This window comes from Poecile atricapillus, chromosome 1, assembly GCF_030490865.1.
Source record: "Poecile atricapillus isolate bPoeAtr1 chromosome 1, bPoeAtr1.hap1, whole genome shotgun sequence".
Lineage (NCBI taxonomy): Eukaryota > Metazoa > Chordata > Aves > Passeriformes > Paridae > Poecile > Poecile atricapillus.
In genome coordinates, this window is record NC_081249.1 from 144,576,348 (window position 1) to 144,601,394 (window position 25,047).

At 39.4% G+C, this 25,047-nt stretch overlaps 1 protein-coding gene across 1 annotated transcript in view; it reads right to left on the reverse strand.

Annotated features, from left to right (window-relative positions):
- SPTBN5 (spectrin beta, non-erythrocytic 5) overlaps window positions 1–25,047 on the reverse strand; it is a 95,767-nt gene that overhangs the window by 65,770 nt on the left and 4,950 nt on the right. The window contains exons 3-25 of the mRNA XM_058861014.1: window positions 24,513–24,680; window positions 23,920–24,036; window positions 23,070–23,227; window positions 21,935–22,163; window positions 18,608–19,239; window positions 17,459–17,597; window positions 15,834–16,066; window positions 15,236–15,389; window positions 14,571–14,771; window positions 13,213–13,419; window positions 11,872–12,063; window positions 10,233–10,385; window positions 9,564–9,694; window positions 8,660–8,911; window positions 7,834–8,121; window positions 6,953–7,199; window positions 6,000–6,139; window positions 4,923–5,022; window positions 4,183–4,353; window positions 3,927–4,091; window positions 2,980–3,206; window positions 2,253–2,439; window positions 907–1,107 (exon numbers count right to left, since the gene is read on the reverse strand). Of these exons, the coding sequence (XP_058716997.1) occupies window positions 907–1,107; window positions 2,253–2,439; window positions 2,980–3,206; window positions 3,927–4,091; window positions 4,183–4,353; window positions 4,923–5,022; window positions 6,000–6,139; window positions 6,953–7,199; window positions 7,834–8,121; window positions 8,660–8,911; window positions 9,564–9,694; window positions 10,233–10,385; window positions 11,872–12,063; window positions 13,213–13,419; window positions 14,571–14,771; window positions 15,236–15,389; window positions 15,834–16,066; window positions 17,459–17,597; window positions 18,608–19,239; window positions 21,935–22,163; window positions 23,070–23,227; window positions 23,920–24,036; window positions 24,513–24,680 (4,692 nt within the window). The remainder of the gene's footprint in view (window positions 1–906; window positions 1,108–2,252; window positions 2,440–2,979; window positions 3,207–3,926; window positions 4,092–4,182; window positions 4,354–4,922; window positions 5,023–5,999; window positions 6,140–6,952; window positions 7,200–7,833; window positions 8,122–8,659; window positions 8,912–9,563; window positions 9,695–10,232; window positions 10,386–11,871; window positions 12,064–13,212; window positions 13,420–14,570; window positions 14,772–15,235; window positions 15,390–15,833; window positions 16,067–17,458; window positions 17,598–18,607; window positions 19,240–21,934; window positions 22,164–23,069; window positions 23,228–23,919; window positions 24,037–24,512; window positions 24,681–25,047) is intronic.

Here is a 25,047-nt window from a genome sequence, read left to right on the forward strand (position 1 = left end):
GCCTACTGTAATGTTTTATTAAATATTTAATTCACTGTTCTCTGTGAAATCATAAAATAATGAAGGGGTCACAGATGGAAGACTTCAATGCAGTAAAACTAAATGTATAATATCAGTGGGACATTTCTCTTTCCTCTGCCTGAGAAGTTCAAATCACAATAAGAATCAGGCTTCACAAAGTCTACAGTACTCATAAGTGTTTTCATATATAGAGGAAATAAAAGTCAGATGATTGAATACCCCAGGGAACTCACTTTAGCTGGGCCTGTGCACTCCATGTAAATATTGCTTATGTCTACAAAACTGCATTTGCTGTCTGAATAACTGCACTCCTACATGACCCACTGATCACAGAAAATCTGGATTATCTATTTAAATATTTGCATACAATTTTTAATTTTATTATTTTCCTAAAACAGGCTAAGCATGAAGGTCCAGAAGCCTCTAGAAAATAATAAATCCAAAATCCCTAACTTGCTCTTAGAGTGAACAAATGTTATCTGTTCCTCAGTATCATTTTATTGCCTGGACAATTGCTGCATGAAACAGGTAAGGAATAGATAGCACAAGAAATCCCCTCTTTCTTGATTTCCATGCTGTAATTCTCCAGTATGAAAGGCCAGTTCAGGATCCATTTCATTAATAAATTGAAGCCTGAGACTGTGTAAAGACACAGAGAAAGGAGCTACAGCTAGGAGAAATGTGTGTTCTGTTCACAGCCATACCCATGGATATGAACCCAAGGAAACCTGTAGAGCAGCAGGTCAAGAGTGGGGGCTGCAACCAACCATGCAATCAAGCAGCTGAAGGGAATACCAGTCCCAGCAAAGCTGGTTTTTTAATTCACTTTGGTCCTCCTGTTTGTCTGAAGAAAGTACTGTGTGAGCTCTTTGCTTTCATTTGTACCTCCTGGAAGCCAACTGAGTGCTGCAGCTGCTTCATCCTTTCCTCACAGGACTTCTCCAAGCCCTGCCAGGCAGTCACAAGTTCCTGGCATTTCTCACTTATTTTCTGAGCTGATGGATGCTGGCCTACAATCATTGTCTTTCCTTTATCCAGGACCCTCTGGACTTGCTGTTTGTGGGCATTCACTTCAGCCTGCAGCTCCTGGGAATGAGGAAAAAGAAAAAGTAGGAATAAAGATATGTGAGGACAAGTAAATTCTGTGTGATCCTAATCCTAAGCAAAAGTGGCAGCTGGTGACAGTGGGCGGAGTACAGCAAGTGGACATCAGGACTGTCTTATTTCTACCACACCTGCAGCTTTGGTCACTGGTGCCAGCCCCACATATAATGCCCTGCTCTGCTCTCAGTGCTGCCATCGAGAGAGGAGGAAAGGGTGTGTAAGGAAGCAGCGCACATCCCTTAACTTCCCTACACCAAAGTCGGCTCTTTACCATGCTCCTTCCCCTGTCCAGCAGCCAGGGAGGCTTGGGAGGTGGAGCAGATCACAGGATGAGACACAAAGCTGGGGGAATCAGAAAAAATGTTGAGCTAGTGTTGGAAAAATAAAATATCCAAGATGATGAAGGGGCTGGAGGATGATGCAAAGAGAGACATTGTCATCAGTACCATGAGAGCTATTGGACTACTGCTCCATAAATCCTCCCCACCAGTCTTATAAGAGTTCTCATGAAATTTACAATTAAGGTGCTGCAAAATGCAGCATTGCTGGTGGGGCAGTCCTTCTGAGATCCCCCTCTGGCTGTGAGGACCTGATGCAAAGAATCAAACTCCCCAGAAAGCAGTATTAACCTGTCGTAGCTTGTTCAGACCATTTTAAAATCTGTAGAGATTTAAGATAATTGTTAAATGCCTGTTATATGCGCTCCTAGAAAATCCAGTGTGCACAAACCTCGACTGAATGTATAATGAAGCAATAAGCCTAAAACAGCAATAGTTTTATTTAGTTTACTCTTTTTTTTTTCTATTTAGTGTCAAATACACTAGTTTTTCATCCTTTTTTAATGGGAAGAGATATGCAATTTCTCAGATTAATAATACTCCATAATATAACAAATTTTGCAGTTCTCACAGGAATTTGTTCTGAAATTTGTTCCTATTTGTTCTGAAAGTCATCACCACTCTGCTGATTTGTGTCAATCCACTGACCCATTTTAGCTGGACCAGAGCTGGAATCAATGAATGTATTCATTGGAAGCCTTGACTGTGCAGGGGTTGGGTGCAGGTTCGTAGGCTGAGGTGAAGTTCAGTGTGTCACCATGCTATAAAGCACTTGATTGAAGGGGTTACCTTGTGCTTTTGCAGCAGGTTTTGAGCCACATCCAAGGACTTCCCGCAGTTGGTGGAGTGGGCGATAGGCAAGCGCTCATTGATCCAGTTCATTTCCATGTCATGATAATGGTAGAACTCATAAAGATCCACGGCAGCCTCCAGCAACTTACGCCTCTCATAAAGAGGTGCTTGCAAAGACTCAAACCTAGGGGTCATCCATTGAATTATGTTAAAACAAAGCTTCATCCTCATTCTGCCGAGGGAATTAGGCTATGACACCATTGTGAAGATTTTGAAACACTGGACACTTCTTTGCAATTAAATTTCAATCTTTAGTACTGGCTGCACATACAAGGATCCCCTGCAAGCAGACCTATATGACAACACTAAATGTAAGCAGAGAAAAAATTATTTACACTTTTAAAGTCCTAGGGTTGTCCTGTAATGTATTGAATGTTGAATCACTGTACCTCATACAGAGCAATGGATGACCTATGGATAAGAAAGGGACTAGAGGAGGAGTGGAGCTGGCAAGGAGTAAATGTTCAGTCATAAAGGCAGAGTTGGGTCAACAGGAAGCTGTGTAGGTGCAGATCAAAGCATAGTTGTTCTCCAGCTGGGAGGAGAAATCATTTCTGAGTATGGGTTAAATTTAATCAACCAAGAGAATTTTTAAGAACATAGACTAAAAAATGTTATTTGCCACAAGAGGTGGGTGGAGACAAAAACCAGAGGGACACAGTACCTTTTCAGATATTTTTGTGTTTCGTCCAGAATTCTCTGGGAGTCAAAGTGATTGGTGGCCATTTTCCTTGCATGAGATACAATGGCATTCATTTTCTCTGCCAGCTCACGCGTGTCATTCTCCAGCTGTCTGTGCTGCTTGAGTAGATCACGGCTGGAGCGCAAATCATGGCCTGTCCCAGATTCCTGAAGAACTCTCTCAATTTTTTCTATCTTCTTTTTGGCATCCTGCCAGGAAAAGATTACAGCACACTCATACTATCCTTTCAACAACATTTTCTTTCACTCACCCCCTCCTATGACAGCTTCCTGGACCCAGTTTTTAAATCCAATTGTCCTTTCTTGGTAATATGATGGCTGGATGTCTCTAGGAGACATCTTCTGGGAATATTTTGTTATGTGAACTATTTTGGAGTACTCTTCACTCTGAGACACTAAAGCACATCATTGAAAACAGTCTCTTTGAAATATCTTCAGCAACATAATATAAAAGAGTCAGACAATCTTCAAAGACTTCAGATTGTAGCTATAATGCAACAGCAGTTCCATTCATTATGGTCTCAAAACAGTTTCACAGCATATTGTTCTTGTTATAAAATTTGTCTGGATGACCATGTGCTTAATAGAGTGGCATGCCTGTGGCCCCCAGACTCCAGGCAAGCAGTTATGTTGACAACATTGACTCCTACAGAGTTTGGGTTGCTTTCCCAGTACAGGATGGCCACACAGATGCAGTGTTGAGCCAGAGTTCAACTGTTATCATGCTCATAAACTTGACGTGAACTTGGACAACATAATATTGGGCTTTCTTTCCTGGGACTGTAGACAAAATGGAGACTTTAAAAACCACTTCTATCTGGACAGTATTCTCTTTTATGTGGTGTCAGCACAATAGAGGAACCAGGCTCCCAGGCCATTCCTCCCCTCTGTTCCTCATGGCTTCCTGACCTGCAGCAGTTCCATGAGCTGTTCCTGCTGTCCAGCTTGTCTCAGTTTGTCACCTCGCTCTATCATCTTGCTATACAATTCCTTCCACTTCTTTTGAAGCTCTGACATCTTCTCCTGGACAGAAACTGCAGCATAGTGGTTGTCTTGAATCAACTGATTTCCTTTCTGGAGAAACACAGTGCATTACTTTATTAGCAGATCAGCATCTATGAATTTTGGTACAAGATGGAAAACTTAGCTCCAAAGCTGCCTTCACCTTTATCAGTGTTGTAAAGTGCTTCTCATTAGCCAACATTTCCTTTTCAGCAGCCTCATGCCACTTCAGCTTGCGTAGAACATTTGTTGGATCACGATAGGATTCATCTGATGCAATCTTGTACTTCTCTTCCATCCACATCAAAAGCTCAGCAGCATCACGATTAAACTCCTTACAGAAAACAAACAGGATTAAATTGATTTAACTAATGAAGAAGTATGATCTTGAACTATAGATGAGGTTTTAAGCCATCATAATATCTCTTGGGCCCTATTCTACCACATTTACTAATCTGTTGCTTGTAATTGTCAGTGAAGGTTTGCATCGTTGACAGAATATTTTAACCAGAAGAGGGCCAATCCTCCAGTGTAACTTTTTATCTCAGCATAGAAAAATAAGTTTGGAGCAAAAACTTAGATTAAGTTGCTAAGGCCCAGAAAAATAGCAAGTAATAAGCAGAATAAATTTAACCAGTAGACAAAGCATTCTGTTGGTATTTTTCATTCAGAATCTCCTTTTTCTAAAATATCCTTTTTCTAAAAAAAAATTATACAGTTATAGCTTTGTAAGTTTTATTGCCAGTATCATATGCTCCCTGGGGAATGAAGCTCTGTCCCACAGCCAAAGAGAAAGTGAGCTGCAGTACAAATGCTCAGCAGTTTGAGTTTTCATCTCATATTAAGACAAGGGGTAAAATTAAAAATTCACAGATGCCTGACCAAATCTGCAGTATCAGTTACCTGTAGTTGTAGAGAATCCAACAACCTCTGTTTTCTTTTGGCATTGCTTTGTATCAGCTGCTCCCACCTTCTCCGGAGAGTGACCATTCTCTCTTCAATACTACCAAGAAAAACAGGAAATCCAATGCTGTACTAATTGGTACTAACTAATTGGTTCTCCCTGCTTATGATGCAGTCATGACTGTGATATAAATGTAATCTAGTTTCTACAACTTTGCTGACAGGAAGAAGGGATAAATGGCCCTGTCCCATCACCATGCTGGGCCCACCTGGAGAGCAGATATTGCCTGCCAGCTGCTCTGGATTTTCCTCTTGTATGGCTGTGTCACCTTAGTGAATTGCAGTCATACACTGGAACACCGAGGCCTCCCTCTGCCCCGAATATTTCAGTGTTGTTATATTAGTCACAATTAACTAATAACTTCCTCTTTGGTGTAAGTGCAATAAGGCTTTGGAATAGCTTTCTAATGGCAGTAGTGCTGTAAAGAAATCATATCTTAAGGGAAGTTTTATAAATTTGTGGAGGGAGTGTTCAAGACATTATCGCTTATGATCACAAGAACACGGTCTTCTGACCCAAGAAGTCCATTCTAACCCTCTATTTCTAACTCTTGTTTGCAAAGGGGTCACGTTACTAGATCCTAGTGGCTCTAGCACAGAAAAAGGAATTACAGGTAACAGTTCAGCTTGGATGAAAACTGCTCCTGAAGCGTTTTGCTTATGAGGTCTTCAGTAACTTCTTAAAAGCAAACTGTATTTCTAATATGTGATACTGATAAATTACGGAATTCTTTTTCTGTAGGTATTTAACTAGCTCACTTTATGGATGTTTTATCACTATATGTAATTTATGATACAAACCAAATTTTTCTACTGTTCTGCCAAATGCCACTTTTACCCTAAAGCTCATTTGTCCTAAGAGCACAGGAGAAGAAAATAATTCCTTCTGGTGCCCTTATCCATCAATTTGTGGATTGGAGGTCAACTGATTTCTCCTCAGAGAAAGTTTTTAATTTCACCTGATCACACTGGATCATTTATTAAAGCTAAATAAAAAAGTAATGGGTTTGGACTCACAGATGAGATGCAAAGTGCCTGCTCTCTATTAGGGTCACCCCGTTCTCATTGAGTGCTTCCACTCGTCTCTTCAGTGCCATCAGCAGTTGTTCAAATTCCTGATGTTGCTTCAACAGACTTCGAACAGCATCTGCGTGGTCCTGCATTTGAAAAAGAAAATTTAATCAAGACTTTTCTTGCTCATATTGTTTCTGTAGCAGTGAAAAAAAAATAAATTCAGACCTTGCTTTCCTCCTTCTCTTTCAGGCAGGAGGTACAAAGTACATTTTGCATGAGTCCAAGGATGTTCAGGGTTACAAGCATGCAGCAGGTTTGTATCATACCTAGTTTCTTTGTTCTATGTTTCCATTATGGTTCCATTTTCACCTTTTAAAAAAATCTGCATTCTAAATTTATGCCAGCACTCTGGCCCATCTAGGGGTGTGCAATACAAAAGACTAACTTCTAAAACTTTATTCTACCCAGTTGATCCCAAAGTATCAATGTTTTGGGTTCTGAGACCACAACCTCCTTTTCACTGATTTTGTGAATATTATCTGCCTTTGCTTTTTTGCTTCATATGCTTTAATATTATTAAATTAATGCAAAAAACCCCACCTTTTTTAAAAAAAAGTTATATTTTTACTTGGAAAAAAAAATTACTATGTTTAAGCTGAAACCTTATTTTTTAATGCATGAATCAATTTTATATAAACCATATGACATGTACAAACAGCAACAAATTACAACTCTAGCTGTTATAATTTTTTTTTTTTTTTTGAGGGACAATGAGCTTTGTTCTCATTAAGGTGCACAAGAACATAAGAGTATTAGCAAGATCCTGAAAGTCTAGTTTCCAAGCATGGAAATTCCATGATCAGAAGAATGAAGAAGCCAATCTAATAAAGAAGATTGTTGCTACTCTCTGGATGGGAAGAAGAAGCAGGGAAGACATGATCAGCTGCTGTACATACCCCGAGGTCATCCCCCCGGAGAAAGGCCTCATGGCCAGAGAGGGCTGCATTGATACGGTCTCCCTCCCTATTGAACTTCTGCAATTCCAGGCCATCCTGCAGCTTTCTCCACCGCTTTTCCCACATTTCCTCCAGCTCTTTTTTCTCCTTGGCAAGTCTCTCCATGGTCTGGTGGACATCTCTGCTCCTGTTGTTACTTGGTTGTTGATGGACGACTTTGTGCCCAAGTTCTTCCAGCTGCAGAAATCTTCCCAGAGTCAAAAAGAAAAATGAGACCTCACTGCATGAGGGAATATGAATTCTCTTTCATCACAGCTCTTTGCTCTTTTGGCAGTGCCCATACACCAAGTTTGCCTCTCTCCCTGTTACCTTTCTCCTGTGGGTTATGCACTACAAAGTGCGGCTGTTTTATTGTTCAGGGACACATGCTAGAGGCAGTAGGGGAGATTTCCCCATCTGGACTGAAACCCACATAAGCAGGTTTTCAGGTTAAAAGGGAAAGGAGGAAAATTCTGATTCATAACAGTGCAGAAGAAGAACTGAAAATTATGGCAAATGGAAGCATAAGGCCTGAGAAGGAATGAGGGAGCTGGAATAAAGTACAGATGGCACCCTCTGAGAGTGTCAGGAGAGCTTGTGAAGTTCTGCTACTGCAAGCATACAGCTCCTCCCTACCCTCCAACATCCTTCAGGATAAATATGCAAAAGCTGACCAGATTTTAGGTTTTGCAGTCTCCTTTTGTCACTAATGTTCAAATGCATGTGAATAAAATTTTGGCATCACCTTCATGCACAATTTATGTACGTAATTTACGTGTTTCATTTTCACAGTACTGTTGTCATATCACCCCACTCTGGCCACCCTGCCAGAATCTCTCTACCTTTCATTCTGAGAGCCAATTTCTATCAGCAGGTCTTGATGTTCCTTCAGCAATTGCTCTGCAGATCCCACATCCAGACCCATTTCTTCACTGCACAGTTTCTCCCGAATGCCCTCTGCCCACAGTAGGAGCCTACGGCTGTCTTGCAGGAAGGACTGTTGGTTTTGGGCCCACTGCAGAATGTCCTGCTTCTTTTGGATCTCCAGCTTGAGCTTTGCCAGAAGTCTCTCCATGTTTTCTACCTGCTCAGTGATGGCCCTGCTCTCTGCAGGGTTGGTGTCCTTGATCCTTCAATAAAATACATTCAACTGTATGAACACTTACTTAGAGCTTGAACCAGTGCTCTTTAAAAGGAATGGATTTGGATATTTAGAGTTCCATTAAAAAGGAAGTCAGCTAAGGCAGCAGATTCCCATTGTGAATGTACAGAAAACTTAAAGAAGTAAAAAACTTTATATTTCAAATTTTAACTCCTCTGCACAATTATCTGGTATTTTCCTACCATCACCCTAGCTTCCCCTGATTACCCTCTTTCAGGACCTAAGGGATCCCTCCACATTTTGAAGTAGGTAACTAATATTAGTAGAGATGATTTTCACAGCCACAAACAATCCTGTGCTATTCATCCTTCTACAACTGTGAAGTCTGTGAAGGAAACAAACACCTCCCCAATCACCCAGCCACGCTTAAGAGAGATCAGCACAGTCCAGCAGTTCTTCAGATTTCTAGAAACTTTAAGAGCTGCTCTTTCTCTTTATAGCCATAACTTACAGCATGATCTTAGAGAACTAGCAAAGAAAGTGAAAACAAAAAGAAGGTTCCTTACGATTTTGCAACACTCCTCAAGTATTCAATTTTCCGCTCTGTCACCAGGACCTCTCTCTCAATTGTGTACAGTTTGCGCTTGTCTGACTCCAGTCCAGCAGGCAAGTTCCCTGGTTCCAGATCCCTGAGTTGGACCATCTTGTCTTGCAGCAGCACTCCTATGCTCTGGCAGTCCTGAAGAAATGTCCTCACGTCAGCCACTCCAATCAGCTCAGAGCCTTTCTCCTCCTTCAGTGTTTCCATGGATTGCCATCTTGAAGCAAGATAACAATTTATAGCCATTGTTATACGTGAAATATATCTGTTTTCTGTTCAGGAAAAGTCTTGTACAAAGATTTCATCAGGAGTTAAATGGGCTGGGTGGGGATGAACACTAGCACTCCTTCACAACATCAGAGTTCATACCAGTGTCATCTCAAACAAGGGGACTTGCTCAGGTGACTAGAACACTCTGAACATGATACAATTAAATGACCATGGTCAAAATCAGGACCTGACTTCGCCCACTGAGTGACATGGAATCAGGAATACATTCACAACAGGTACTAAATACTCTTGGTGAAGTCAAATGTGGTTTGATGTTCCTTTCAATATTTGTGAAGTGTGTCCTCACCCTGATGCTTAAGTAACCAAATCAGCTGCAGTGCTGCAGAACTACTCTGAATACAGCACTTTCGCAGGTGGATGTATTCGCATTGTCTTTTAACACACACACATAAATTTCTACAGTTTAAGTGAGCCCCCCCTCAGTCCTGGAGAGAGGGCACTAGGCTCAGGGCCAGCCTACAACCAGCTGAGGGATGCCCCTTACCCACTGGTGGCACTGTCGTCTAGAAGGGGTATGAATGGTCAGCTCTGCAATTACCCTCATCAGACAATCCTCTGCTTATCAGTAGCACTTTTACCTGATGTTGATCTCTTCCATCCAAGTCTGGATCTCAAAATATTTGCTGGGACTGATCTTTCCATATTTAGCAGCTAAATTTTCAATGTCTTCCAGCTGTCCTTTGCCTGCAGCCAGTTCTGTTAAAAATCTCTAAAATGGAAAAATACAAGAATGAAGAACATGAGGTTTTTCCATTTCTGTGGACACAGTTCTCGATAATCCCTTATATCCACTCATATCCCACTTTCACAGCTGGCTTCTCCCCTTGCCTGCCTGCTGACTCCATGCACACCTGTGCACACAACTCCCCTGCAGCCCCCTGACCTCCCTGGTGTGCACACTACATCTGTGCACGTATGCCCCACTCCACTGGGATGCAAATGCTCAGATGGATTTTTTCATATTTTGGTACTTTTTTAAAGTGATGTAAGACAAACCACAGAATTAATCTTTTTGTACCATGATATTCGTACAGGATACCTGTCCTCACGGGAAGATAAAGGGACCGAGTCACATCAGCTTCAGTAACTTTGGCATAGTCTGTACATAAGAAATATCTGGTCTACGCATGAATCTCTAAGTTGAAATTAATGAAAAGGCTCTCAAAACATAATTTCTCAACTTTATCATTTCTCTTAAGATAAAATTGATTTAAAAGGTGTCATCTGTGAAGAGGAAAAAGGGGTACCTGATATTTCTGCTGCATGACCTCCACATTGTCTGCTTGAGGTTGAAGAGTGCGGAAAATGTTCTCTTTATCTCTCATCCATGACTGAAATTCTTCACAAGAGCTACAGAAGCGATAATATCCAATCATCTCCTCCAGAGCCTTTTTTCTGTTCTGTAAAAGAGATGAAGACTTAACTATTGTTGTAATAACTCCTTACCATTTGAAGCAACAGAAAAAATATTCTTCAATTTAAGCTACAATACACAGGTGGTAGCTTAGTAGTTTTCCCAGACACTGCTGAAAGAGAACTGACCATGAAATTTTGAGATCACAATACTTCTTCCCAGAGCAGCAGTAAAAAAGCATAAGAGAATCATTTGGAGAGTGCTTAGCCTCTGGACAGTAAGGAAGACTGCTGTGTTATTTGTTGGAGTCTGAGATACAGACTGTGTGCCCTTGTTTTTAATTTTTAGTTCTAAGATTCAAGAAAACACTGAATTTCATATAATATGAAATTCATGAGCATGTTTTCATGGTGATACATGAAAACAAATGATAAAGTTAGATGAAAAAAGCTAAAAGTGTAGGTGTGTAGATTAGAAAATTTCTTAAATCACTGAGTGAAAAAGTAATTTAGAGAACAGGAGACAAGATGGAGGATTTAGACTGTTGTCTCTTGTCTTTCTTCTTTCTTCTTCATGTTCTTCTCCTAGAGGTTTTTGGGTAATAGTTAGTGATTGGATAGAAAATGCCCCAGTGCATCACAGAGGTGATGGGTCATTGGGTCATTAAGAAAAATAATATACGTGTCTATTGTTAATTAGATAAAAATAGGTATAAAGATAAAAGAACTGCGTAGTTCGGGGCCATTTTGTGTATCAGACATGAAGTGTGCCACAAGGCCTTGTTTGTACCATCAGAAGAAAGAAATGTGCCAAATTGCAAAGATTAACCTTGTAACCAGCCTGGAGAGACCTGTTAAGTTTTGTAAGGATCCTTCAATAAACACGAGAAACAAGATTCTAATGAGCTCGGGAGTTTTCTTCGAGTCATAAAGACTGAGATAAGTGGAACTCCCCACGAGGGAGGATCCCAGAAGAATTCAGCCCAAAGGAGGCTGAGAGACTAGAGAAAAGTTGTATCCACAGAGAATTGAGCCCAAAGGAGGCAAGGAAAGAGAAATTACATTATTTGCTGCTGCTTGCTGAAGACATAAGACAGTGGTCCCTACAATATGTAAAAGGCACATACAATATGTTTGTGTGTGTCTTTAGGGCATGATTAGAGCAGGTGTGAGTGAAGAGCAGCATATTAACAAAATGCAGGTTACAGTTTATTTTTTCTGGTGTCTGGCAAGATACCCTGGTGATTTAGGAGCTCCAACAAACGAGCATTAAGGGGGAATAAAAAGGGATTATGCAAAAGAATCTGCTCTCCACGGACCAAAAATACTAGAATGTAAATGGGAAATTTGCCAACATAAATTCTGTTTTGATATAAAATTTCAATGATAATCTCAAGGCTCGAAGTCCTACAGGAATTAACAGGATTGAGGCACATTATTAAACTGAAAAGCAGAAGCCAACAAAGCACTTAATTTCAGTTTTCACTGGTTTGGACTTTTTCATGAACTGCACAGCAGAAGGGGATATTATACCTCAGCCATGCTCTGTAGATGTTCATAAAGTGAATCTATTTCTTCTTGGGTCTTCCAGATATTCTCTGGAAGAAAATGATCATCCAGACTTGAGGTTCCAGTGGATGCACTTTCAGATGTTGCCCAGGTTCTGCTGAATAGTAGCCTAGCTGTCTTTTGGTTGAAGTCACTTGGGGTTTCTCTCTTTGTCATCTGTTAAGAAAAAATTAACAAAATCAATGGATGAAAATTTGTGATTTGGTTAAAAATTTCACTTGGATTGAAAATTTGGACTTGCTAGTTCAAATCACAGCATTCTGGCCCTTTAAACCAAAAACTTCCAGTAGTTTTTGGGAACTGTTTCCACTGTTTTATTCTTAAAAAATTAATTAAAATTAAATTAAAAAAACCTGAAGAACCTTTTGGTTTTGCTTAAAGAAGAAGTCTAATCCAGTTCATTTTAAACTTTATTGATTCAGTAAAAATTCTCATTTTCTGCTCAAATCAAAGTTATTTGGTTGGAGGAGCTTTTTTATTTTCAGACGTGCCAACAAAAGAAGACAACTGACTGTGATCATGTTTCTCTTTGTGATGTTTTAGTACATGAACACTTCCAGTTTCAAAATCTGTGAGTACCCTAGAGAATCAATACTTCTATTTGTCCATCAACATCATCTTGCCACGTGCTTTTTCACATTTCATAGCAAAGTAATAAAATATTTTTCTAATAAAAATTAACATTGATGAGGTAAAGGAAAGACCACAAGCGATGCCCATTGCTCTCAAATTTATTGGGCTAAATATTGAGTGAATATAGACGTCTAAAGAAGCAAGCTATGAAATGTGTCGTTCATCAATTTATCTCCCCTGAATTCTTTCATTAAACAAGCTGATCTCAGGTCAAAAGTTCCCTTTCTAGTCAGTGAAAAAGAGGGGAATCTGCAGAGGTTGACTTCATCTCATTTGTCTTAAAAATAAGGGATAGTATGAATTGCTCCTGGTATTGTGGGATAGTTCTTCACTACCTTAGAAGAATTTTTAAGCATGTTTTGATTAAATATCTTCTTTTTAACGATTATTGAAATGAATAATTTTATGAGAATAAAGAGTGAGAATGTATTTGTGAGGACCAGTAGAGGGAACTATCATGGATGAGAGTATTTCTAGCACTTCAAAAAATACTAACTGGGTGTGCTACAAGCAGAAAAGGAACTTCTTTTTCACCTGAAAATTTGCCCCATTCTAATTAAAAACTTAATTTTCAATATACCATTTTGGCAAAATAAATAAAAACCAAATGATTGAAAAAGCACTTCACTTACATTCTTCAACACAACATGACACAACACCTCCTCTACTTACTGCAGCTGGAGCCTGCTGTGCTGCAATGACAGCCTGCTCTTTGAGGCGCCTCATCTCAGAGGAATAGGCTGCAATCTCCTCCTCCAGGCGCAAGTGACGATGCAACAGCGCTTCAGCACTTGATTCGTCTTTGCCATAGTCCTCGCTGGCGAGAAGGGGCTGCCTCTCTCGCAGCCACGAATTTGCTTCATCGATGTCAGCAAAGTACTGAAGGAACACAGGGAGGAAAACACTTGGATTCATCCTGGAAGTATCATATCCAGCTCCTTCCTCTTTGTAAAATTATGGATAAGGAGAAATTCCATTAGGTCTGTGGCTATAAGGTTACTTCCAGGTGTTGTGAAGGTAACTCTAGACCTTCAATGACCTTACTGATGTATTTCATGCCCACAGCTAATTCACAGAATTACAGTGAGTAAAGAGATTCAAGGATTGCCTATGTAGCTGTTTAAAAACTCCTAACTAGCTAAAACTTCATGGTGCATAACAGCAGCAATAAAATGAACCCACAAGGCATGATGTTGGTAGGCATCACTATGTAATACCAATGGATATTTTCTAAATGTTTAAGGAACAAGCAATGAACTTGGTCTACAACAGAAGTTTACATTTTCCAGAATTTGCAATTGCCTGGTTATGGTTGTAGAAGGGTAAACAAAAGTTTTGAGACATAGAATAAAGGTACAACAGAAAAAAAATAATACCTATAGTAATGAGGAATAAACTAAAAACTAAAACACCATAATGGTGTCAAACGTAATAGAGAGGAAAGAGAATTTAGACTTAAGGAAAAAACTGTTCAGTTTTATTCAAACATTTCATGGAAACAACAGACTGAGCAAAACCTTAAGAAAGGAAGACTAAGAATACCTGAGATATGTGATACGACTTAAGAATGTTGCTTTTATACAAATTCTTTATTTGCAGATGTGTGAATGTTTGTGGGAGTAAAATCATAGGTCAGAATGGAAGTGTCAAACACTTTGCAATATTTGTGAAGTTCATGGTCAATCTAAGTCTTACAACACACTTCTTTTGTTGGTGGTCTTTGGAATTTATTTTTTCATTTTTTAAAATATGTCACACAACTATCTGATCCACCATCTAAAAAGACTCATCATTCGCACTAGCATGTGAGTTATTTCTATTAGCATTTTTACCTTCAGAGCATCTCCCAGCTGCTCAAATCTCCTGTGTGTCTGGCTTGCAGGAGGATTGAGACTTCACTGCCTGAGATCTTTTTGAACACCAACAGATGACATCTTTCCTGCCACTGTTGTCTTTTCCATGGGGGCGTGGGGCAGAACTGAGCCACATCCACATCCCACATATCACACACCCCAGCAGAATCCTCTCACCTGTTTGATGAGGGCTGCTGCCTGCAGGCGGCTCTTGCGATCAGCCACCTCATCTTGGAGCTGCTGCCACAGCTTCTGGAGGTTGTCTGTCTGTCTCAGAATGTCGTCCTGGCGCATGGGGTTCTTTTGGCTGAGCTCCCAGCCCCTCCTCATCACATCTGCACTTATGGCCCTGTGTGAATTGCACTCTGCTTCAAGAGCCTAGCACAAAGACAGGAAACGTGTCAGCACAGCTCACTCCCCACCACCCAGGAGAGAAGAGTGGCTCCTGCTCTCTGCTACTGTCATGCATTACTTTTCCAAGAGCCCCAAGCCTTAACTTTTCACCACCTCTGTCTCTACCCTCATCTCTCTTACCCACGAAAAGAAGGTGAGAAAAAACAGAAACTAGCAACATTTTTTTTCCCATCAAATGTTAGCTAATATGGAGCCCAGTGTCTTCTAGTCCAGTATGAAGCACATTCTTTCTTTACCCTTCCCCTCTTTGGGAGAAAATGCCTAATCTATACATTTTTTTTTAATTCTGAACTCCTGGCATGACACTTGAGATAAGGATTAGTTTGACAGCATTCTTCTAAGTGCTGCACTGACTGAACTGGACGATAGTGACGTTGTGAAATCTTGCTTTAATACAAAGACAAGGAACCAGCAGCAAAGTAAGATACCTTGTTCTTCTGAATAGAGGCTGTGATCTGGCTGACATCTTTCCCCAGTGTTGTCATTCTTGCCAGCTTCCACTTCTCAGAGATCCATGATTCTTCCTCTTTGCAGTCACGGAAGAATTCAAAAAGCTTCAAAGTCTCTTCCAACTGAGATTTACTGAACCAAGGAAATAAACGGTGTGTGACAGTCAAAATTAGGATTCCATGAAGACAATGGTAGATTAATTAAAGAAAAATTTAAAAATCCAAAACTTGAATATTTTTAGCTCCTCTTTGTCATATATTAATTTATTCATGGAATAAGACAAAAGAAAAAAATTACATTTCGTTCTTTTTCCAGATGAGGCAATAACCATTTGCTCTTCAGACTTCTCATAAAGGAAGTTATAATAAATGCTGAGAATGAAGCTATTCTTCATCTAGGGAAGTGAATGATCCTTTCAGTCAATTGCAATCAAGACACTTGAGTTCTTTTGTTATGTCTTTATGAATGGAGAAATTAAAATTTTCAAATGAAAATTTTTCAAATGCAAAATTCTGATTAAAGAGTTAGGGTTGGGCATCCTAATCAGGAAGAAAAGAGCCACAAGCACAGGCCTACCGTGACTTGCTCTGAGCTGTGAGGTTCTGGTACAGCTGATGAAGCATCTGAACTTTTGCATAAAGCAGTTCTGATCTAACTGTGCTGTCCTTGCTGATTTCTGCTGTCCTCTGGGTGATGTGTGTCAATCTGCCATCATAGGAAGAGATCTGTGAGTCAACCAAGTTGTGATTCTGCAGCAAATCCACTACTTCCAGGAGCTGCTTCCCACAGTCCTGAGAATTCACTAGCACCTACAAAATGAGAAGAAATAAAAGACATTTTCAGAGAGTGCATCTAGGGCTCAGTTCAAATAAATCAGTTGAAAGGTTCTTGTCATGTCTTATAGCTTCTAAATGTCCAAGAATGACAGCTAGGTAAAGCAAAAAAGCTGCCTATTTAGAGAAATTATGCTTTTTTTTTGGTCAATTCCACAAGCTAATGGCAACAATCCAGACTTTCTATTGGTTGCAGTGCAAGTGATGGGCTCGTCAAATAAGCATCTCATTTTGCACCTAAGATATTTCTTCTGATTAACCACTCAAGGTCTCAGAATTTGTGGGTGCAATAAATATCCCTTTGCTATAGACCCATCTGTAGGCAGATTGATTCAGTCTGTATTTGAAAAATTCCACAAGATTCCATTTTTTGGTATGTTCTAACTGGAATGTTCTTTTTATTTGAGGAGCTTACTTTCTATCTAAATAACAAAAATAAGTATTTTATAGTACTTAATTCACCAGTTGGTGGGAAGTGTTTATCAGTCTGTATTCTTTCTAATTGTGTCAATGCTTACAATTATTAATCCTAGGGTACTATCTTTCCTTACTAATCTTTTCCCATATTCTCAGGTTATCATTGTTCCAATGACACAACTGTAATTGTAAAAGTAATTGTGTTCTTTGCCTACCAACACTAGGACAGAAATATTTATAACTTAGAGATAGCTTTTATCTTTAATTAGAAATTTACAACTTCATATAGCATGCTGACTCTTTGAGCTTGGGCACAACCTATAGTCATAAGGATTTTTCTGTCTTCAGAAAGGCAAAAGACAAATATATAATTCCTTCCATTACAAAATCAGTATAAACTCAGTTACTTCTCATGCTGAAAAGAAGACTTTGTGCTCTGACACTCTGGTAACAGCTGGAAATTCTTACTAAAAGCAATCACTGTTCATTTACAGTGGAACTTCCCTTTCTCATGAGTTTGTGTACCTGAAAGCCTGAACTAATTCCCATCTGTAAAATTACTGCAGGTATTTCCAGAAGCTAGTTCAGAAGAATTACACGGAATGGAAACAGGAGGTGTTTTTATTCCACTTTTACTTTTGAACTTGTAAATTTAGAAGATCATTTCCCATCTTTATTTTACTATGTAACTTGAACTTGCAGTGCATTCCATGTAGCAGAATACAGGCTTTCTGATTAGGGAAAACCCCTATAGCAAAGCCTGGTTTTTTTTCTCCTCATGTAGTTACCTGTGATGATGAACTGAAATGCTCAGTTAGGCATCTAGGTAAAAATAGTGTTTTTTTCTGTAGCTGACAGACTTATCTCCTGTTGGCACCAGCCAGTCCCTGGAACATGGGGGGACACACTGGCAGCACCGCAAGTTGTATGCTGCTGGAGAGGGCTCAGTACCTGCAGCTCTTTCAGCTCCTCTGTAATGGCATCTATGTCCCTCAGGAGGCCCAGAATTTCCTGCATTGTTCCCAGGGATTGTTCTCGTCTCTGCAGCTGATCCAGGAGATCCTGCCATTGCTTTGAAATGCTCTTTTGCCTACAAAGGAAGAGAAAGAAATTACCAGTTTGCACCAAAGCCTTTGGGCAGCACTGGAGGAATCTCAGTGCTTGCAGCTTTAGAGGGGCTAAATGAGCACACACGACTCTTGATATCAGTGTAAGAGGACAGGCCAGGAACATAAAACAGGTCAAAAAAACGTTATTACAAGAATTTCGACTAGTACATCAACTGTCATTGACTTTTTAAAATTTAGACATAATTTTTAAGATTGTCCATAAAACACCTCTTTTTTTTTTCTTTTTTTTTTTCTTTTTTTTTTTTCTACAGTGTTTTTGCTTGATACTGTAGAAAGGCCTGGAAGCAAAGAAATGTTCTTTAAACAGCTGCTTAAAATAAAACATTAATATAAACTATATCATAAGTCACAACCTGATCTCATAGTTCGATTTACTCTTTTATAACTGGTTTTCTGGGTTTTCACAGAGGGTCTTGATTTAGTCTGAATTTAGAAAAGCAATAGAATACCACAAGAGAAGTTATTTGTACGGCATTCTTAGATACTCACAAATCAGGTTATATAATAACCTGGGATAATCAGAGTATTTATAATTTCTCAGTATTCACTCCAAAATTGAGTAAATCTGACAATACCATGCCTTAACCAATTTGTATTTTCCCAGACTGCAGACCAAAATAAAAATGTGTCGACTTGTGAAAAAAAAAAAATAGTATCTCTCTAAGCATTTTTTGATGGCAGATAGAAGATTTGGTAGAAATTTGTGGGTATTTTCATATATAACAAAAATATCTTAAAAGTATTTTTCACCCTTAAATGGTCTGACGTTTTGATCATCAAAGGAAAAAAAATAGAATTTTGAAGAAGATGAAGTGTTTGCCTTATCTGCTGAAACAGGCAGAAGAAATTCCTGACAATTCTACTCACGAGGAGCAGAGACAAGAGTCACAGTTAGTTTTCTTCCACCACACCTCAGAATTTCAACTAATTTTGACCTCTGCTCCTACACAGTCTCTCAGCCATCACTCACTTCAGCAAGACTCGATCTTTGCCGTGATAGTTCTCTTGGCTGATAACGGTGGCCATCTCGTCCAGGGCTGCAAAGCGTTCCCTCCTGGGCAGTACATCCGCCACAATGGCTTCCAGCTTCCTACTGGCAGCCTCCATCCTGTCCACGCTTTCTGGCCAGAAGTCCTGCTTGCCAATCACTTTCCTCATGTCTTCCAAGTAGGACTCACGCAGGGCTGCCTTCTTCAGGAACCTCTGGGCTAGCTGTTCCAGCCTTTCTAGCCTCAGCATCTCTGTTTGCAGTGCTTTTCCCCGGTTGTGCTCTGACTTTTCCAGGATGATCCAGTGCTTTTCTACATCCTGCAGCATCTTCCCCTCTGGAGGCAAGTATGGCCGTTGGTTGTTGGCTCTCTGTTTGGTCCTGATGTTGAAGAGATGAGCTTCAATCATGCCCTTCTCTTGGTATTTGGGGGGTTTCTCCACAGTGCGGAAGGTTTTAAAGTTGGCCATGAGCAGCCACATTTCCTGAAGAGAGTTGGGGAAATGACGGTCATCCAGCTCCATCACCTTCTGTTTAATCCATTTCAGGAGGTCAGAGACCATTTGCTCATACTGAAGCTTCAAGTCATCTATCTCCTTCAGGAAGAACACAATCTGTGGTGGGAATATAAAGATATAAAGTTACAAGCCCCATAAGAAACAGAATGAAGCAAGGTGAGTGAACAGAAAGCAGCGTCTTCAGCAGTCTTCACATCTTTATACTGATGTGGTTATAGCTGTCACATCTGAGGCTAGGTGAAATCCTAGAACAGCCTTCTATAAAACACAGATAAATTAATATTATTTAACATTTCATTTCAGTTTTTATTTAAGAAAACATTTGAGAGTAAACAGCATGATTCACATTTTTGGTTTCACAATCAAAAAAAACTCATACTTTTTTTTCCCAGTCTCATTCCTCAACCCTAAACAATTCTATCCTAATACGTAATTACACCCTCTTAGCTTCACCACTTAGGATCTTAGGAGATCATCTTACAAGATCCTGCACATGCACACTGCAGACCATGGTCAAACAGCCCCTTCTCAATCTCTTGTGTTAGGACAATTTTCCTTTACAAAAATTACTAGAAAATGTTTCATGGCCAAACAGAGCATTGGTAAGGATGTTAATTCTGATTCAATACTAACTTTTCAAGTCTGTTTACAGACTGAAACATTTATCTGTTTCATTTGTGGCCTGATCTGCCTTCACTTAAAGTACAGGTAAATACTAGAGCAAACATCCAGAATTAAATCCCTAATGAAATAAAAGGTGTTAGAATAAATCATCCTTTCTTTCTGCTTTACATTCTTTTCCATCTTTGTCTTTTTATTTCATGGTATTTTTTCCACACTCTAACTTATTAAAGATGCAGATCTTTACTCCTGCAAATGTCAGGTTCAGCATTGAACAATGTTCTGCCTCTGTCATTCTGCTGAGTTTGCCTGCCCCAGCCAGGCAGATTAGTGAGGGAGATGGCACTGAGAAAAGACCCAGTCCTTCCAAGTGGTCATCAGCTTCTGCCTACCAGAAAGTGCACTTGGCAATGATTAAGTGCTGCAGTCTTGTAAGAGGAGTAAAATAGCACCAACCTTTAGTGCAGGAAAAGAAGCCCATGACATCAGGGCTCCCTTCTGTATTTTCTGCCATCATACCCAGTTCTTGCTGAAAGATCCTATAAGTGCATGGTCACCTCAGATGGAAGAGGGAAAGGAGATTTGTCTCCCTAAGCTGTTTCTCTCTGCCATCCTGGTCACACAGTTAGTCTGAACACAAAGGTTTCCTTGGCATATTCAGACTTCCCTCCCAATCCTATTAGTAAATTCAGGGCTGCCTATTTGAGGGGACTAAGGACATGAAGAGATTAACATCTGTTTCCTTCTCCTCCTGAGTGTTTGTGTGTGTCAGAAATGCAGGAAGACAGGAATGCAATATTAGAGACAGGCTAAAAATAGAGAAGTAGTCGAAGGGAGAAAAAAGATGCAGGGAAGAGGAGAGAGAGAAAAGAAAGAATAAATATAACTATGAAAAAATGGAAAAAGCAGTGGAGCACAATGACAACTGAAAAAGGACAGAGTAAACAAACTCTTTATTCATATAATACAAAATTTATGGCCTATTTGCTCCTTATAGTTCCTCTAATACATGCTTGTGGACTCAAGGACTATTTCATGTTTATCAAAAGAAAATGTCTCCTCGCCAAAATCCTGTGACCCGTGTGAAGAGCTGTGCCTACTGCCCACTCTCCTCACTGATGCCAAACTTTGACAGCATTCCAAGTCCTGCTCTCATCTAATGCTGTGGAGAACATGCTGTTCCAAGACAGAATCCTAGAGTATTTCGAGTTGGAAGGGATTCATAAGGACCATCAAGTCCAACTCCCTGCTCCTTACAGGACTACCTAACATTGGGTCCTCTGACAAAGAGCATCCTTCCACATAACAGGCTTGGTGCTGTGGGGAGCCATGTTACAGAATCATCTATCTTTGCCCTAGACCAGATTTTTAGCTGACCAAAATCTGCTTTGCAAAACCTTTTCACCTTGTCACCACCAGAGAAGCCTCAGTCTGGATTTTTGTGCCTCCCATTAAACAATGTATTCCCCCTCTCAACTGCACAGGCAGACCTACGAGTCCAGATGTTCATGTAGGACTCATCCTGGATGTGCAGGTTTTCTGCAGGCTATTTCTTTTGGAGTTTTGTCAAAACAAGAACAGATTTCTCTGTTCTTGTTTCTTGTTCTTGAGAAATTCTCTCAAGGGAACTGGTCTTTGGTGGAACAACTACAAAATTCCTTTAGTTTTCCATCAGTGGGATACAAGAAATTTTTAATACAGCTTATGATTTTATGTGAAGTGTACGTGGAAACAGAAAAAACAAAACTTAACTTAGCTAAATTTAATAAAAAAGTAATAAAAATGTAATTAAAAAAATGTAAAATTAGCCAGTTTAGCTATCATTCAGTTTTATTTGTTGTTGTTGGTGGTGGTGGTGGTATTAAGTTGTTTTCATTTTGCTTCATTTGTTTGGGCTTTTTTTCATTTTCTGCCTAAGGAGTTAGAAAGAAATGATGAGGATTTTCACAGGAAATCAAAATCCAGTGTAGCTCCATAGAATAAGGGATCATCATTCCTATTAAATGAGATTTTTGACTAGGTCTGGTTTTACCTAGTCTTAATCTTCTCCCAATATTATTGAGATCTCCATGCCTCAAGCTGCCTTGGCACCATATCAGTTCTCAAACAGAAACTATGAGGTCAAAAAAGGATTGATTTTAAGTGAGATAATTGAGAGCAATGCACTTACTTTGTTAAGTCTCTTTTGTATTGTTTGGCCTTGTTTCAGTCTGGAGAAGTAGTGGTAATAGAGTGACACATAAGTCATGATGGATCTCTCATCTGGATAGGGCACTGCCACATCCTCAGCATCAAGCAGTTTGCTGATTCCAAACTCTTTCTCAGCAACATCGAAGGCATTGTTCAGGTTTTTAATCGGCTGGTCCTGCCGCAGTGAGCTATAGTGGATAAGATCAGGCCTGGGCAAGGAGAAGAAGAGGGCATGGAGATGAAGAAAGATTTATATTTGTAGTAAGACCTTTCAGATCACAAACCATAAACTGTTCATGAGACCAAATTAATAGTCACATAACTGCTAATGTTATGTGGCATTAACACTGAAATTCCTTTGACCCTGAACTTCATTCAAGAGCATGCCCCTTGCCTACACAGCAGGAAGAAAATTGTCTTCTATGAAATAGAATTGCCACTCCTAGCAAATCTCTGCCCTTACTTCTCTTCCCCAGTGGGTGAAAACCAAAGCCCAGTAGAGAGACACTTGTGAAAAGGGAGGTGACTCCCAGCTGGGAAAGCTCCATAATCCCACTATGGTATCCTGTGTAAGAAACAGCAGAACTGCTGAGGACAAAGAAGTGTTCAAGGTTACCAGAGGTGGTTTCTCTTCAATAAAGCTCCAAAATAACTTTTGGCTGTTTTCTTCACAGTTTTTCAAAGGGACAGAGAAGGGAGAAAGAAAGAGACTGAGAAGTTGCTTACTCTATTACAATTGAACCAGAAGATACACATGCTCACAAAGTTCATTCAATAAAACCAGTGCATAAAAGAATTATTTTAGAAAAAGGGCAATGGGAACACGTCTCAGGAGCTAAGACCAAATGGGCAGTGTTGTTCAGATATGTGATATTGCCCTGGAAATTCAATGCTATAGCCAACTACAGTTGCTATGAAGCAGGACCTATTGGTCCTTCCTTCAAAAAAGGAGAGAGAGAATATCCATTTAAGAAAGAAGAGTCTTCAGTGAGAAAGGGCAGAGAGTATCTGACCGTTTCTTGACAAAAACTTGCAATTCAGACCCTGTAACAACTCCTGTCAGAGCTAGAAACAGCAGTGAACAACTCTGCCTGAACTGATCCATCAAATCTTACCTGTGAGCATGTATGAGTGCATTGAAGGCCAGCCCATCACTCCAACTTTTGGAGAAGTCCTTCACACTCACATTGGAATAACTGGCAGTTTTATGCTGACACCAGAGTAATAAGGCTTCATTGGCAAATAGAACATCAGCTCTGCCTCCAAATTCTTCCTGTGAAGAGAGCAGAAAAGAAAAATCTGTGTCAACAATATGTGAAAGTAGTATCAGTGGGTTTATTCTTATGCTCCTAAAGATCACTTTTTGTTACTTTTGTTCAATTCACAGATCCCCTCAAAGTCATGACTTGCAGACTGTAACTGCCATAAAGGTAGAAAAATTTAACATGAAAAGAGAATTTTTCTATTAAAAAAAAGTGAATTGAATGAATGCAGAAACTATACAGTAAAATGCAAGTGCTGAAATTTTTTAAACATTTCTCTTCTGTAATATCTGTAGAAATCAGGCAGAAAGCAAAGTTCAGTTTATTTGCTTCCTTAGATGTCAAATAGAACTCAGAAACAAAATATGATGTATTCAGGTCTACTTTTAGAAATTATTGACTTTGATTTCATAATACCTTTATAGAATCTTGTTTTTCATGTTCTTAGAGTATATGTTAAATAATTTTAAAAAACATGTGCTTCTTCAGAGAAAGAGCAAAGCAGCATCATGGGACTCAAATCAAGACAGAACTGCTGACAGAGAAATTCTACATGAAGTCAAAAGTATGTAAAAAATCTGTAGAAGAGAGTGAAGAACATGAATGTTCTTTCTATCTCCAAGTCACTGTTTTGTCTCTTTGAGAAAAAGAAAAACCACATGAATTCAGTTGCGCAAGCAGAAAGACAAAGATACAGTTTTACCTTATCAAGTTTGATAGATGAAATCTGAAATCGAAGTATGATGATCCAGATAAGGCCCAGGATTAAGGTTCTGTCACCATCTACAATGTTCTCAGGACCAATCACTTTTACTTGTACCTGCTAATAAACCAGTATCTGTTCAGTAGAAAAGTGCTTGTGTCCAGCTCTCAGTGTAACAAACTCTTAGTGGAGAGGGTGTTCAAGCCATTTTCTTAAGCAAAAAGGTTTAATGTCTACATCTTTTCATTGATCCGCAGACCTGCAAGCTCCTATATCAGCTCATGACGAATTTCAGCAAAAGCCTGGCAAAAGGATAGTGGTCCAATATATACTTTTTGAAAAATGGTGGTTAGGGAGAGGCAAGAAACACATTTCTTTCCTCCAAAGGAGAGGAATATTAGCTATTTCTAAAACATATTATTAAAAAAATAAATTAAAATTTGATGAATTCTTTTCTTTTAATAAAATCCCTGGCCTGTCTTCAGAGAATATGTTATTGTGTATTAGAGGGGGAAACTACAATGAACATGATGCTATAATTAATTAATAACATATATAAACTATTGTGATCTCTAATACCAGTGTTAACTTACCTTGGATTTCAGAAATGTGATGGCTTTGCTGTTATTCTCTAGAAAATGCACTCTCATCCTTCCCCGGCTTGGTTTGGGCAAAGCTTCTCCAGAGAGCAGCTCCAGGAGTTTCATGAGAGAGATGCCATCCTTCAAATCTGTATAAATATCTTCTAACTCAATCCTCACCTGTAAAGGCCAGCCAGACAATACAGACTCCAGCTTAACATTTGGCACAGAGAAACCTCTGCTCCTAAAACAAATCACCACCTTCTTGATGTTTCACTAAGTCTTCTCTATGACAACGAATATATACAGAGTGGTGAGTCTTAATTCAGAAAAAATGGATTTGCAGGAGGACTTGTATTATCTATGAAAATAATCTGAAGTTAAGAAAACCCCAACAACCAAACAAAAATACAAACCCACAATGGAGTAAAAAAAAGAAAAAAACAGGAGATTTTGAAAAATAAAAAAATTGAGCATTTTCAAAGTAAAACCTTTTGGAAATGCTGACATTTTTTATTTCAATTCGAGTGAATCTTTTATTTTATCA